The sequence below is a fragment of the Corvus cornix genome, chromosome 1, assembly GCF_000738735.6.
Source record: "Corvus cornix cornix isolate S_Up_H32 chromosome 1, ASM73873v5, whole genome shotgun sequence".
Classification (NCBI taxonomy): Eukaryota; Metazoa; Chordata; class Aves; order Passeriformes; family Corvidae; genus Corvus; species Corvus cornix.
In genome coordinates, this window is record NC_046332.1 from 107,882,183 (window position 1) to 107,899,560 (window position 17,378).

The window sequence follows — 17,378 nt, forward strand, 5'->3', positions numbered from 1 at the left end:
CCATCAAATACGTGATCACCTTTCAAAAATCTTTACTCTCCTGAGATGCTGGGACACAGCATTTGCAATCCATCCTTAAAGCTGCAAAGTCTGTTACAGATTAAATTTACAAGGATTATCATTGGGAAAATTTTGCCACATATTCACAATCCACCTGCAGTTAATATTGTTTAATATCCTTGCAACTGGAAAAAATCTCTTTAGAAGAGATTTCAACACAGACTGTTTAAAATTTAAATGCTCAGAGCTCACAAACAAAAAATTGAGCAGGTTGCGCCTCAAAGTCCCGTAAGAAAATTTCTGGGAAGAGTAATAACTGATTTAGGCACAGGATATCAAGCTATAGGTTCTGTGAATTGACTGACATGTACTGCAAGTCTGAATAGTGAATTAAAAATAGGAGTAGTTTAAATAAAGTTTAAATTTCATCATCAGAAGTTTTCCCAGTGCAGCTTTTTGCCAAATCAGGTGTTGATGCCAAAATACAATGAGACAGATCTCTGAGGTACATATTCCTAATGTGCTCTTAAAGACAAACTACACTACCTCTTCTTGTATATAAAAACTATTCCTTTAAAATTATGTTAGCAAAATGAAAACGTAAAAGAATCAGTAAAGTGTTAAAATCTGACTTATCTGGGCCTAGATTGTCAAGAAAAACTGACAAATGATGACTGATGGAAGGAAAAATACAGCAAAGTCCAGTTGGCATTTTCATTCTCTCCTGAGGGTGAATTTTCTTTTCTTTTCTTTATCTAGAATTAGGTTTGCTACTCTTCAGCCATGCTCTTCTCTTCTGTTCTAACTTAAGGTTGTCAAGTATATAATGAAGTGATTGACAAGAGTTGACAGCCTTCTTATTGTCATTCAAAGTTATCAAGGACAAAATCCAAATAAATGTTATTTTTTAAAAAGAAAGAGTTATTCATTTTTTGTTAAGGATGGCCAGTTTTTATCTGCCAAAAATAAACATAATATGGTATTTTAAATATGACAAGTGACCACCACAGACGGTAAACAGCTATAAATTCTACACAGAGAGAGAGTTTGAAGCAGTATAAGCAAAAATCAAAGCTGTATAAGCCTTGGAAAAGGACTCAAGTGTAGAGGAGTACAGAAGGAGTGAGTGACGACCCAGAGGTAAGGAGGGAGTAAAGGGGAAAGATTGGGAAACTGAGTAAGCAGGGACGAAGGACCATTGAGATTGCAAGAGGATTTGGAGTCAAAGGTGGCTGGAAAATATAAAGTGGTTTGTTATATTGTCTGGAGAAGATGACTTGAAAAGGTCAGCAGGGTTTTCAGTGAGCTAGCAGTAGAAACATTAATTTCTGCATTCTGTCAACTCACTTCCTATCCAGAAGTGTCATTTCTCCACCCATTCCTAAATGAGACTTGCATTTCTGTCCATCCTTTCCGTATCCTCATCATCTATAATAACCTAAATCTGTCACAGTCACCCTGGAAAACTGTTTTCCAGGGGAAACGGCAGTGCTGAAACAAAGACCTAAAAGAATTCCCAGAAAGTGTAGTTTTAACCTCTTCTTATGGTTAGAAGGAGATATGATAAGGCTTTTAACATGTAGGAGGTGGAGGAGCAGGCACTACTACCTCCCTCTTTTCCTCCAGGCCCTCTCCCCATATCCTTCCTTCCATCCCACACATCCTGAGCTCTCCTGAAGAGGTAAGGAGCACCAGCTGCAGACATTTACAGAACATGACGGATAGGGCTGTCTCTTCAGGTTGGAATAGAGCATCTTCAGTTCCTCTTTTATCAGCAGGGGAACTGGAATCAAGCTGAGCATCCCAGGCCATTTCATCCTAAAAAGGGTAAATCATTGCAATGGCAAAGAATTTGCAAAAGTATTACATTTAAATGAGCCCCACATTAATTTATGCAGTGGTAATATGCATATTATTAAAATAAAATATGGAAATGCAAAAGAAGAAAACCTAAACACTGTTTACTTGATGTATTCTTTTCCACACTGTGCAGCTTGTTCAACCAGACAGAGAGGAATATGGAATAAAGTTGAGTAAATATTTGTATTTTCATTTCCTTATAAGAAGTTTTCTGTGTACTTTTTACATTTGCTGCCACTGACCAAAAAAAAAAAAAAAAAAAAATCAGAGGATAAAAGCTGCTGTTTTATGTACACTTTGACCCAAACTAGTAAATGGACTTTTACACTAATTTACAATTAATTCTATGATCACAAAAGGTTTATTTTGAGAATATAATAGACAACTAAGAAGGTAAAACAGCATTTAGAGAATAGAATTCTTCCTTTGTTTTCTGGACTACCACTAGTCAAACCTCAAAATTAAAGTACACCAATCCTTGGCAAGATAAGAGTATGTTCCAGGGCTCTTTTAAACACTAAAAAAATTACTGGTCAATTCCTTCCGCAGCATTTCTTTTCTTTCAAAATTTTGTATTTGAAGTAAGAATTCACTAAATAAAGTTTCACTGCCTCAGAAACTTAGAATGTTTTAGATGGAAAAAAAATAATTGAAAATGTTATTAAATGAAGATTGCTATCAGTAATGAAAGCTATCAGAGGTACTAGATACTTCTTTTCTAGGTTAACTAAGGTGTTTCTGGACTGCAGTACTGGAGAGCAAAAGAAAACAATAAGTTTTATAATGCTAATTGAGCAGGGCTGAAGAAATCTGTAAATTTCAATTTTTCAGAAGACTTAGACTGACTTTATAAAAATACTGACCCATAGATTTCAAACACTTAATACCAAAGCAAAAAATCCACAGCAACAGCTAAAATTTATGAGCAACTAAAACCGTATTAGCATGAGCCTATTTGTAAGCTTTTCTTAGCTTACTAGACAACATACTTTCCATTCTTTACATATTTTGGTTTCTAAAATTGTTTTTGGCTAATAGTATCTTATTGACTACATCACAACACAATAATACAGCTTTGCTATGTACGTATTAGAAAGAAGTTGGGCTTTTTTGGCTGTAAAAGAAGCTTTTAAGTCCCACTTAAAGTATTTTTCTAAAGCCTTAGCACACCACAAATGTTACACAGACTACATTTAAAAAGTGCAATCTGACTGTAACAGATTGCAAAAGGTTGATTTTATCTTAGTCACAGTTGCAGTAGGTTGTAATATGAAAGCTTTTACTCCTGATCTGTCTTATCCAGTCATTTTGATTTTTATATACTTAAGAAAGCCCTATTATTCTCACTCTGTTCTTCCAAAAGCAGCATGAATTTAACCATGCTCTGAAGCTTTCTAGGGTTCTTCCTGTAAGCAAGACATCTGGGAATCGCTAATCAAAACTCTCAATAACTTGGGGTCCTGTCATACACAAAATTGGGATTGAACAGGACTATGAGGAAATAAATATTTAGAGGAAAAGAAAACTGGGATAAATCAAGAAAAAAGTTGGTTAGATTTTCTGAAGGTATTTTCTTAAGCTGTCAAGTAGACCAGCATCACTTCCAAGATTCCCCTTTTTTTCTTGCAATTGAAGTAAACAAATCTCAGCAGAACAGTCAGTAGGATGATATAAAGGTCAGCATTTGCACTTCCTTGAGCCATAACTTTGGAGCTCTACAGATTGTTGATGCCGTAGGCAAAGCTGTTTCAAAGTGTAAAGTATAGGTCTACGTCCACATGTTCAGAATAACGTATCCCTAAAAGGTTTAAGTATATTAAATCTGGATGGCTGGATCAGAATAAACACATTTCAAAGTGCTCATGTATGTCCTTAAATGTCCCATTAAGGAGACAATGCAGAAACGACTATAACTTCCATTATAGCAACATTTGCCACCTACTTAGACTCTGATTATCTGACTTAGCCAAAATAAGCTTGTGATTTAAGATAACCACATTATTATCAGGACCAAAAAAATAATTGCTTTGACCACTACAATAATTGCTTTTTGAACTAATACTAATTAGATACTCCATATTTGCTTTCTTGTCTGAATTAGAACAGTACTGTTGGTGAACAAACAGAGTTTAGGAAAGAACTTAATTACAGTCTATTAATGCAGTATTGGACCTCTCTCTAGTTTGCAAAGAAAGCAGTGACAGAAAGATGGAGTTAAATAAACTCAGCTGAGGAAAAATGTGCAGGTTTTTACCTCAACCATTGAAGTAATTTACCAGGAGATGTGGATGACTGTTCACATGTGAAAATTAGAAACCAGTCTTGGTTGGTTTGGTTTTATCTGGGGTTTTTTAATTATTATTTTTGAGAGAGGTGTGTTGCAGTTCAAGCAGAAAATAAGCAGAAAACTGAAAGGATGACTTTGTAAAGCAGGTCTGACTGGATGACCAGAGTAGTATCTTCTGACCTTACAGTGAACCAACTGTACTAATTCTCTGCATATCTCAGAGATGACACATTGTTGTCTGTTCAAAGTCAGCTGCACGGTTGCCATACGGTATGCAAGAGTTGTAACTGTTTCTGTATAGATGTTTCATATAAAATTTTAATAGTACAGCAATATTTGTGGGCTTGTTTTAGGGGCTCCTTTTAATAATATATTTGGTAAAAATAGGAATACATGGCAAAATGCTTGTCAATGATACCTAAACTAAAAGGGAAGCTGGAGACCATCCTATTAGAAGTTCATGCATGTCCACTCCTCAGTAACTGCTACACAGCTTTCTCTGCTGTTAAATCTACTCTCTCCTGCTGTTAGATGGATATCCAATACATTTATAGCCCAAAATACTGCCAAAGTGCCCTGGGAAATATATATCAAAATACTATGAAACTGTCACAGACTTGAAAGAAGCCAGGCTACTCTCAGAAAGACCAAGAAGCAAGGCAAAATTGGAGATAGTGCTGTTTGGGTCAGGAACCAGGCAGATCTGAAAATGCTAAATAAAACTTCCCTATGTCAAAATTCCCTCACTGACAGATAGTGTTTCATATCACCCATGTTATCCTGCAGGGCCCTAGCTTTACACTGAGAGGATATGGTTGCATTAGGAGTTGAAAAGCAGCTATGACTTCCTAGGATTCAGGTTTACTTATAGGAATTGTGATTCAGGTTTACTTATATGAAAGATTGTGGCAATACATCTGGCAAAACCATTACATTTGAATGCTCAGGAGTTAGAAAACACACATCTTTAGCTGTGGATTTTTATTGACAGAGAAAAAAAAAGGGCTAAGAAAAATAAAGTTGATCAACATAAATTGAAAGCAGGAGCAGGAAAATCAGGGCATTACACAGTCAATAGTACTGAGAGAAGTTACTGATAAAAAAATAAGTACCACCATGTAAAAAACAATGACATAGTAAGAGCTGAACTTCAGCATGTCATTGGTGAAAGGGACTCCTGCCATGGCTGCATCCATTGACTATGGCTGTAACACCCACAGCTGAGACACCAGTGCTGGCAGAAGCTGTATTGTAAACAGAGCTGTAGTGTTAAGTACTTCAATCTTTTTCCATGTTATAATGTAAACAACTGTTGTAGTATTTCCTTGGCACCATCTTGTAAAATTGGAAATTCATGATGATACCATCTAAGTTTGTGAAGCATGAATACTAAATCATGCAAAATAGCTATCAGAACGGGGGTAAACCCAGGTCAAAGAATGAACCCAGATAGAGCCATACTGTCAAACTTGGGAAACTAGAGTTGCAAAAAACATAATATGAAATATATTCTACATGCATGAGAAGCTGGTACACTGCAAACCTGGAAGTGTTCCAGTGTACACAAGTAGCAGAGGAGTCAAGACATTCTTATAAAGGTAGATTTCATGCCTTCCCCATGCATATACTTGAATATTTCACAGGTGCAGTCTACATATTATGCTATTATTGGAAATGATCATGTCAATGTGCTAAAAAAAACCAAAACAACACTTACAAAGAACTAATATCTATCCTAATACTTTAAATTTTTTCCCTGCAAATATGCATTTCAATGCTGATTTATTTGGATAGTTTCTTAAATTTAAAAAGAAGTATCTTTGACAGTTTATAGAAGAAAACTGTAATTAAGGATGAAAATAATGAGTGAAGCAAACACTGGTTACAGATGCTTTCTAGATCCTGAGAATGAAGAATCCTTTCTCTACTCTTATTTATTGAGAAATGAGTTATTAAATCCCAAGTGTGATTTTTGACACCACTGCTAAAAATTATTGTGCTTAACTGAAAGTCCTGGTCCTAATTGTGGTACTACAGTCTCTAAATTGTGGTCAAGAAAATTATGAAGACAAATCATACTGGCATAAAATATATTGGAGTTTCCTGAGCCATATTGTAATTCTTCGAAGTAAGTGTAGAGTTATGATAGCAGAATGAGCTGCAAGGAAAAAAAAAATCAGTAGGCAATGTATTTTATAGTAAATGCTGTTGCAAAATACAATATGCTTTCTGGGACTGAATATCTCTAAAAAGTTTGTTGCTACAATTTAATAGTGTTCACATTTTTCTTAACAATTTTTGCTGTTTTTTAAACTGACGTGTACATACTTTAGAAGCAGGGATGTTTCCCAAAGCCTCAAATGATACAGAACGTTCCAGGGATTGTAGGATTACGAAGTTGCCCAGTATGTTTCTTGGTCACCACAAGGTCTTACTCCACATGGGTGACCAAGGAACATGCTGGACTTGTCCAATCTCTTTATGTCTTCATCTTCTATTCTACTGTTTCCTAATTGCATTACTGTGAAGTAGAAAAGAGCCTGTCCCTCTATGTACGTTTGTACTAAACCTAAGGTTCAAGTCTAGGAGACAACAGGTATTAAGTATCTGGAACCATGAACTATTTAGCCAATGAACATCAATTCCTTTGGTTGCAAGAATCCTTAAATAGTGACAAGGTTTAAGTGAACTTGGGGCCCCCACATAAAGAGGCCCAGGGTGAAGGAAGACCAACAGCACACTGTTGGATCCATGGGTGGTGACTATTTTCTTTTTAACCTGTCTCTCCTTCTCTCCCCTCCCTTTTCTATTTCATTCTATCTCTCTACTTCACCTTTTACTGTTAAATAAAATCTGTATTATTGGCTTCAGCATATGGTCTTGTTTGCACCTTAATTCAGGTAGACATCTCTCAATAATTGGATCTTAACAACACTGAACCTCTTATTTTCACACAACTACTTTGCATCCCTCCCTGACACAGGAGCAATGAACTAAAAATGGAGAGGACATATGCTCAAGTTATTCAGCATAACTGCCCACACTATTAAATTGTGAGTTTTGCTTCCCACGTGGGAGAAACTGCAAGGTCTCAGGAAGTGCCCAGGCATGGTCAGGGATGAGCATCAGCACGTTGGATGCAACTGTGTTCTTTGGGGAGTTGAGATTGTTGCTGAAAGGATGCAAGCTGTGCTGCACCAGTTAACCTCTAGGCCAAACAATGGTCCTGGGCATCCTGGGCACTTTCTAATTACTAATAGAGACTTAGCTTTAAGAGCTACAGGAGGGATTTTAATTGCTCTACCTGTCACCAAGCCCAGTTATGTATGGAGTCTTTAGAGTCTTTGTGAAGTTCTCTGTAACTACATGTAACAATTTTGCCTTTGGTTGCACCTTTGTTACTCTCATGGAATTACTTTTGTGCTATTAAAAGTTAACATTGCTGGAGATTCTATTTAATTTTTCTTCTAAGTAAACTTAAGGGACTTCTCATCTCTTTTTAATTGGTGATTTTTGCTATTAAGGCAGAAAAAAAGTATGAGCTTTAAAACTTATATTAATTCACAGAAATTGAAAGTTATCAGTGTGAATTGTGAAGGTGAAATTCCCAGATATTCTCCTTTATATACTTATTATGCATCTATTATATAGATCAATATTATTTAAAATGTTAAATCAGATTATCTGATAAGGACCAGTATTTATTATACACCTTGATTTATGGAAGAATCTGCAATGATAATTACCAGATTATAGTTGCATGCCAGATGCAAAGGTTGCTATGGTTTTGAGAGAAAAAAAATTACTGTAGTTTGGAAAATTCTTTCAGAGTATTGATAACTGGTATTTTAGATGCACTTTAGTTTGTGTATCAAGTTTAAATTTCAGCTAACAGAAATTTCTGTAATTTGCTAAACATAAGTAAAAATGCAAGAAACTTGCTTTAAAATGGGCATATTACTTTAACATGGTATTACCAACTAGCTAAAGACACCCCAGGCATTAATTTAAAACAAAAACATATCCACATCCTCTTCTACGCATCCAACCCCGCATGTTCTTATCATTTATTTCAACCTGCTTCTGAGGTCAGAAAATTTCCTACACTCAATATTTTGTGGCTTTTAGAAATTAATATCCTTACAATACTTAAAATTTATACCCTATCATGTTAATTTTGGAACTCTTTTCCTGAAAAACAACTCAGAAAACAAAAGAGACAGGAGAGAACTTAATGGCTGGGGAGAAGGGAGAACATTATCATGCAGGCTTAGTCAGAGTATGAAGAACATTGAGAGAAATTTCATAAAAGACAAAGTCTCAAATGAAATTGAAATTTGCAAGCCATTATTCTTTTCTAAGAATATTAACACTATGCTTTTCATTCTACTAGGTCATCATAAGTGTCACTCTTGTTTCTGAGAAAAGGAGTTATGAAATCCTATAGGAGATACTTTAGTGTTCTTTGGATATTGATGAAGGCATTAAAATGGTTGTAGAGTAAATGTTAAATATTTATACAGCTTTTGGGAACACCAGAGCAAAAGACACATCTCTTCCATAGGTAGGATACACATCCTTACTTTTTCAAAGACATACATTAGCCATAAATTATAGCAATTTAAAAATACACATGAATATAATCATTTCAACAATTATTCGAGAGGCTATGTATGCCCAGGCTTAACCCAGTGTAGGACAGACAGCACGTTAGCATGGGTCTGGATGTTTGAAGTTGAGTGTAAAACTGAACATCGTCAAGCATAATCTGCTTTTCTAAATTACATTCTTAATGCGTTTTGTAATTATTAATGGTCTTACTCTGCTTAAAAAAGGTTCTAAGAATATAATCTGACTTCAGAGATAATTAATAAAGAGTCTTAAATATAAAAGTTTCTCTCCGTGAAAAAAACTATGCTCTGGGTAAACCTAAGTCAACATCTTAAAGAAGTTAAATCTATGTATTTTAAAAGCAATCCACATAGATAACATGCAGATAAGAAGCAAATACGCTTCATATGATTACAGTCTTTATAATAGTAGTAGTCCTTATAATCCTTAAAGTCCTTATAATCACAACAAAGTGATTCAGCTACAATCAAAACTGGTCAACCTTTATAGGAAAGTGATCTAAATTTATCTGTGAAAGAAATATGGCAGAGTCTTTCACAGAGAGAAAGGGTATTTGAGCTCCTTTGGAGCTCTTCACTGTCCCCCTGCCTCTCAGGACATTCATGATTTCCTCTCTCCATTTCAGGACTACAGATTTTTAATTATTTTTTTATAAATAATTTTTTCTCTTTTCTTTCAACCGTTTTTCAGAAATATTCTAGTCACATCATCACAAGATGGAAGAGCCAAGCAGAACGTTTCACTCACAATAAGTATGGAAAACAATAGCTCTATAATTTGTAGAAATTTAGCCCTATTTTCATTTTATATAAAATTCAATGGTGGATTCATTCTAGCAATAAAGTAAAAAAATAGAAAAAAATATGAAAAAGATAGATGAAACACCTAAATTTTCTGTTAAAATACAGGAGATAAGGACCCGTAGCTTTCTTGAAACCAAAATTCCATCCGTCATTCAGCACAAATGCAGACATTTGTAAAAAAACTATACTAATTTTATCTTTCAGAAAGAGAATGAATGTCACTGCTGAACTCATTCTGTGAATTGTAGGACTGCAACAGGACTTGACATTCAGTGTTTTATATGATACGATTGTATGGCTTAAAAAGTGTTTGGACATTAAACAAGTTCCTTAGTAGAAACTAAGTTAATAAACATGCTCTGCAAAACCGTACATCTTCAGGAGCAAGTATTTTTCCATTTCACACAAGACAATAAAAGTTTTGAATATTTATATTTTTTCCTTTTCCACTAGAAATTGCATAATCAAATTGATACAAAACAAAACTCAGTTTCTGTTTAGTCTTCACCTATGTGACCAAAATGCTGAGCTACTATAAACTCTAACCTCATAGATTTCGATTACCTATTGTACTTTAAATACTTCCTCAGTTTATATGAAGACCATATACGCATAGACAAAAGGCAAGACCAAAATATCTAAGTATACACCCAGCAGGCCAGTTGATTCTAGACAGCCTTTATTTCTCTGGCCTCAGTCAACCCATATACAGGCATCTTTTTTATACATAAATATGTATCAAAGATCAAAGATCAGATTAGAAGTATTTTTCTCACAGTTCTTAACTAATCTCCTTTATTGATTCTGGAGTGTTACCTGCACAGTTAAATATCTTTCCTTGCAATATGAGAATTGCGTTATGGTCCTAAATATTATGATTTTCATGCAGTCATAATAGCTTTAATGAAATAGCTTTAATGGTTCAACACTGATATTATGAATTTTAGTTCACTTTTTATTAAAATGTGATGCAATAAATTTTGCGGCTACTGTTTCATGTATATGATATGGAAAAAATAACAGATTATACTTATATATCATCTTGGAACCATTGGTTCTAATCTGCCCTTTCACTAGAAACCATTCAGGAGAAAAGAATAAAAGGTTTCCTTAATTCATAGAGCTTTGAATTTCTGGGGACTACTGCTGGCTTCTGTCTCAAAGTTACATCATTAATAAAAACTATACAGCTGATGCTGCAGCTGAAGTTTTGACCACTAAGTACTCCAATGCTTCTTTAAAATGGAGGAAAATTTACCTTAATATCAAAGGCTCCGGGCTGACCCACTTTGTTATAAAGCTCTAGCTGGTTCTTGACAGGCGTTACCCACAATATCACCTGATTTAGTTGTTGATGAAGTTCAACAAAATCCTTTAGCAGAAACTCTATTTCTTTTTGTTTTTCTGGAAGATCTTTGGACACCTGAAAAAATACCAGAAGCCATTGTTTTAGTGAAAAAACCAAACAAACTACAAAACAATTTAACTCTACACATATATACGTTTATATAAAATGTTAAAATACAAGTACTATATACTGGAAGAAGAGAAAGAGAGAGTAACAATCAAATTATTAGGGCAGGTGTCTTGTAACTCAGTTGAAACACAGTCTGTCCTAAAAAACAACCAGCAGAAAACCAAAACACACATACAGAAACCTAAAATAAAATTTAAAAAAAAAGTCAAAAGTTACCATCAGGCTTCTCAGTATTTTTAGTAAAAGAAATTGTTATCTCAGTATACTAAACTGTTTTAAAGCTCAATTTTTAATCAGGAAAAAAAATTAAAACATGGAATTAATCACTTGAATTATATCTAACCTTTCTTCACCTCTTGAATGTAGATATTTATAAACACATGTTTTCTTATAAGGTGTTTAAGTTGCCAATTGGAGCCAAATATACATAAGCAGATGCACACAGTGAAGAAAAATAATGAAGAATTGTATCATCAATTCAGATCAGGCAACTTGGTTCACTGATTTGCATTCAAAGCAGTCAGATTTTTAACTAAGCACACTCTTCTATGCCAACAATATTAGAAATCAAGAATCGGTGAATGGCACAGTTCAAATCCAGCTCTGAAGCACTTGGAATAAATGTTGGAATGGGCTGGCGATAAACAGGCCAACACAAACCTCCATGCTGTCCTTCCCAGACTGTTTTCTATAGCTAGAGAGGTGAGGTGTCACAACACTACACAATGGGCAACATTGCAAACATACACTAGGGGAGAAACCATCTGTACTTTACAAAAAAAAAAAAAAAAAAAGCAGCAGCAAATATAGGGCTTGGGTAGATACAGAACAATAGCAGTTCATCAGTAAAATCAGCCAAGAAATATGGTTAATTTTCCATAGCACAAAAAGTAAGGTTTCCCAATGTTCATTTTTTGGAGCATATTTTTACCAAAGTGACCCTCTTAAAAGTAGCAAAATATGAGATTTCTGAGACACGCTATATAAAATATATTCCCTATAAAGTTGAGCAGTATTAATGGTAGCATAACTATCATATTGCCTGGCTACAGAAGTATTAGTACCCTGTACTTCTAATCCCTAATGATGAAATTTTTCAGAAAATAAATCCAAACTCAGAATCACGAAAGCAATGAGTGTTACTAAATCCGAACAACCACCCGCTAGGGGAATGCAATGAACACAACTGTCTCATGACATGTATGTTTCTTCAAAGATTTGTTGTGATAATATTGATTTGTAGGTACCAAAACAATCCCTCTACATAATCCCAGCATGAGACTTTTTCGACCATATGTAAGGGGCATTCGTAATTCAAGAATTTAATTTGTCATATATTACATTATCTCCATTGTTCATTATAGCCACCTCGTAATATCCTATTTAATAAAGACTGACCCATGAAGCAGATTACTTTTACTATCTTCCTAGTCTTTTAAAATATAATCAAAAAATCTGCTTTTCCAGAATGGTCTCAGAAAAGAAAGAAAACAATTAAAAATGCATTCATTTCCCTTATGTGTTAACTCAAAATTTATGCAGACCTTGGCCTAATTTCATAGAAGATTGGTTTCATCTTTCTTACAACTTTTGAATGTTAATCTCTAATGTTTACTAGCTTTAATATTAATGTAAATAAGTTCCACAGAAATACAACTGAAAGCAAATAGGTAGTCATAGGCAGATAAAAATCCAAGCTGACTTCTGAAGATCTGAAATTTAAATTAATCTACTCCCAATAAACATTAAACAAGTATTTTGGGTGTATCACAGGACAGGGAAAGAAATATTTGTAGAGGTTTTGGGGAGGAGAAGAGAAAGAGGGAAACAACCAGTATTCAATGCAGAACAGCAGAAGATGAGTAATTAAGTTTTGGTGACAGACTGTGTTTTAACCACTGTTTTTAAAACATTTATTTATCCCACCTATAATGAGAGGTAAACTGTGATTTAAGTAAATGGAACTTCTTACACATTGTCTCCTGCTCTAAAATTATAGCACAAATATAGGATTATAATATTTTTAATATAAATATAGAAAAATCAATGTAAATATGAATCAGTTAATTATATACGGAAATTTAATGTCATCTAATTTTACCATTAGATAGAAAGAACAACAGTAAATAAATAAAGAACTTTCACCAGCTCAGGTTTGGGCTACAGATAAGCATTTAACAAGGCAATTCCTTGTAAAGTCCAAGTAATGTGTCACATGCCATTGTGTGGGAATCACAGCCTTAGATTCTGGTTATCAGGGATTTCATTTGCTAGCTCATTGTGGTTTGGTTTTTTTTGTATGCTCTGGCATCAAGCCGTCAAGCTTGCTAATCAAATTAGAGTCTGATGAGTTTAAGGTAATTACAAGTCTGCCTATCAAGCCAAGGCACTGTTGCAGACTGTCTCTTGGGGGACAGCTTGTTTCCTGAGCTAATTCTGCAGCTCACCAGAAGCATAAATTGGAAAACCTCCATGGAGTAATGGACGTGGACATGATGGCTGGCTGTTCAGATTTATGCCCTTTCTGTGGCAGAGGAGTACACGTGGATATGGGGCCCTCCAGGATCTTCCCTACTGTTTTACTCTCAGTCCTTCCACCTTGTTATTCACAGCTCCAGGAGCTGCATCCCTGAGGTGGGATTCCAGTGCTGGTGGGAGCTACAATAATCCCACTGCCCTGCTGTTTCTGGGCTCTCTGAATGAGTTCCTACAAGTTCTTGGATGCTGCCAGGAATGAACGAGCAGCAGCTAGTGTCCCACTTCAAGACTCTCTTCTACATTTTTGCTTTGGGCCCCATCCTCCTTTTATTCACTTGTCTTGGGGTAACTATCCAGTGTTTACTTAATTTCATCCCCTTTAGTAACTTACATCTTTCCCTCCTATTTAAGAAAGACTGCTAAATTTTATCAGAGGATGGCTGATGTTCTGTTCTAAGAGTGACAACAATAGGAACAGTGGCCATAAGGCAATACCTGCAGCAGAGTGAAAACATGGCAAACATGAAATGCTTTCCCCAGGATATGCTTAGGACTGAACACAGGCCTGATGAAGCAGTGTTACAGGCTGGCAAGAAAGACAAGGTGCAAATAAAAAAACGGAATTGAATAAAAGATAACTTCGGTTGGAATATCTTTCTAAAAATCTGGGTTATCCCTTTCAAATTAAATATTTTCAACTTTGCCTTATTTCACAACAGATCGACTTGGACAACACACTTTGGTTTGCAACCACAGATGCAAAATAAATTTGCAAGTGGAAACACCAAAAGTATGGATTATTCTTTCAAAGAAAACAAATTTGAGTTCAACATCAAAGGACTATATACTTTCAATCTTACGTGTCAAAACATTAATCTCAAAGCACGTGATACATCTAAAATTTTGTACTTTAGTTCAAGTGCTAATTAAGTAAGATTAATTGGAAGCTTAGTGACAAGATAATGGAAAATATTTAAGCTCTAAATGGTGAAAGAGCAGAAGAGCTTAATTTTACCAACTGACACTGGTCTTCACAATATTAAATTTTATTCTAACCTGAAACTATTAGATCATTTTCCACATATTAAACTTATTCTAAATTTTGCTCTTTTCATTAAAACACGCACAAAAAGAAATTCACAAAAAACTGCCAGCACAAAAAAGGTAACATCTCTCAAAACATAAGAATATCTGAAATTTGAATAATTGCATACTTTCAAAACTTAGGTTTCATCTAAGTATTTTAATTTCTTCTCCTTATGAATTCTAAAATTACTTGCATTGCTACTTCTGTTCCATCTGAACCTGATGTCTTGCATGATCTTCCCCCACAAGTAGCCTAAACAACACAGTACTATGTTGATTCTTTCCCTACCCCAATCGGATTACTTTGGTTCAAAACCTTACATGTGCTCATCTTGGCAGTTTAGATCATCTTGATCATTTCCCTTGCTCTAGTTTTCCACTTCTGTTTCTCGCTTTAGCTTTAGATAGTTATTTTTCAGTCTGCACACAGTTGTGTGCATGCACTATGGGAAGAATTAGAGCTCTGCAGATGGAAAGGAGCATCAGTTTATGATAACAGGTACAAAGGGAGGAAAGATTTTTTATAAAGTATGTCACCTGATGTAAAATTATATTCTGTTTGCCCGTTCTGTTTAATTCTTAGGAATATCCAGAAAGGAGATACAATTAAAGCAGTATAAATTAAAATAATGGTTGCGGAGTTACAGCTCAATCTTTTAGCTCAGGAACAATGCTCAAAATGAAAAAGTTGAAACTAATTAGGTAGACACAGTAAGCAAGAAAGATCCAATATTGGGGAATAGTTTTGCAGAAGTCAGAAATGTTATTGCAAATGAATTAACTTGATGAGTTATATTACTAGTAAGGCATCACTATCAACAAAAGTAAGGAAAGCCACTGAAATGACTTGTACATATTACATTTCAAGTGAATGATGCCTGATTTCAAAAATCACTTCTCTCTCACAAGTCAACCTCTTTCCCTGTTTACCTGAAATGAACAAAGAGAAAACAATGCAATTATTACCCAGCTGTTCGAGAATATAGATGAGGACATGCATCTCTTCAACATGTAATTTAAAAAAAAAAAAAATATGAAGAATTTTCTTAGTGGTAAATGGAGAGCAAAGAAATCCCAAATTCCAACATTTTAACAGTAGTGAAAATCTGTCAGTTTTTTTCCTGCAATACTAAAGTACCCATTTCTCTTGCTATCTGCCTCACCAAACTCTAATAGGACAGCACTTATAAATGGATCTTATTTTGAGGAATCTGAGAGTGGATTACAATTTAGCTATCTTGATATGCATAACAAGATAAGCTGCAATAAATATGAGTAAAAGTATGTTGTGGGATATCTGTGAAGACTGTCAACAGCGTTATTTTTATATGCCTCTCTTGAGAGGTTCACTTGGATATACAAAGCACTTCATGAAAATGGGCTTCAAATGTAGGATAACAGATAGTATCAGGATTAAAAAAAAATCAGAATTGCTTGAATAGAGAAAAATGAAGCATTCTGTATGAAGAATTGAGGAATTTTCTGTATGAATTTCTTCATTTACTAAATGTAAACCAAGCAGCAGCTTCTTCTTTACCATTCCACTTCTGAAAAATATGCAAATATTAGGAAAAGAAGAGACAGTGACTGACTGCACTGCAATCAGCCCAGAGCATAACTGGACTGAAAGCAGGTTTGATGTCATCCAAGTGAGGACTTGGATAATAAAAAAATAATTGAAGTCATAACAACTATTAAATGCAAACTTCAATCCAGACTTATTGATAAATCATAACCGACACTTCCATAGCACTTGTAAGATGATTACATAAAACAGCAATTCTTACAGCCACTGTTCAGAAAGTTTTATCTGCTCAAAAATCACCATCCCTAGAGCATGTACAAAAGAACGATTTAAAATGAAAGGGGGAAAAGTTAATTTATATGCATCATTTCTTCATGAAAAACAATCAGTGTAGGAAAGAGTTTCATATAAGTTCAGTATAGGATGCCATTTAGTTAATTAACTGGGCTGTTTGCATTAGCAAACTCAATATTGACTTTAAAACAAAATCTATGTCATTCCTTTAAACTCATGAGCCATAGTGTCTCTGACAAAGTTGGAGTAAAGACTGTATTATTAGAGGAAGATTAAAGGAGGCTACTAAAAATATGTATCGATTTCATTTGCTAAATATAGAAGAATTTTATTTGCTTTGTATCTAGCATTTCATGTTTCCTTGCAGGGCTCCCAGGACCTGACCTTGGCAGGTGTTTATTTGGTCTTTTTTTTTTTTTCAAAAACTTCTTAATGGGATATTTATAATATTTTCAACTTTCATTTTTATTAAAAATTCTTTTTTTTTTCCTCATCAATGCAGAAAACTAAAGCAGTCCAAAAAACCAATGCCCCAAACAATTTTCTGCTTCATCTGGCTGTCTAGCTTTTGAAAAAGCAAACAAACATATTCCTCCACCCCAAAGATTTGCTTTGTTTTTCTTCCATGGTAATATGATCATGTATATCACAGTCTGCATTTTTATATGTAATACTTGTAACTAATTGTCATTCATTCTGCTCTCCACTATCTCAGCAATTCTCCTTTGTCAAGGACATTTTTGAGCACACGACCCTCCACCTTAAATCTCTGCTAAATAATCTAGTCCAGGAATTTCTTTTCTTTATAATTTTTTCTTACACAGTTCCTGAAATCCAAAAGCAGCCTTAGAGTATAGTTCTTCCAGTAATTTTTAATGAAGGATTTTCTGACAGGAAAATTATTCTAAAATAAATGCATAATGCCCTAAATGTCCT

General features: G+C 34.6%; 1 protein-coding gene across 9 annotated transcripts in view; it reads right to left on the reverse strand.

Annotated features, from left to right (window-relative positions):
- Nucleotides 1-17,378, reverse strand: part of DMD (dystrophin) — a 1,178,400-nt gene that overhangs the window by 356,989 nt on the left and 804,033 nt on the right. For all 9 annotated transcript variants that reach the window (XM_010394528.4, XM_019282745.3, XM_039551931.1 and 6 more), the window contains one exon: nucleotides 10,841-11,005. In XM_010394528.4, the coding sequence (XP_010392830.2) occupies nucleotides 10,841-11,005 (165 nt within the window). The remainder of the gene's footprint in view (nucleotides 1-10,840; nucleotides 11,006-17,378) is intronic.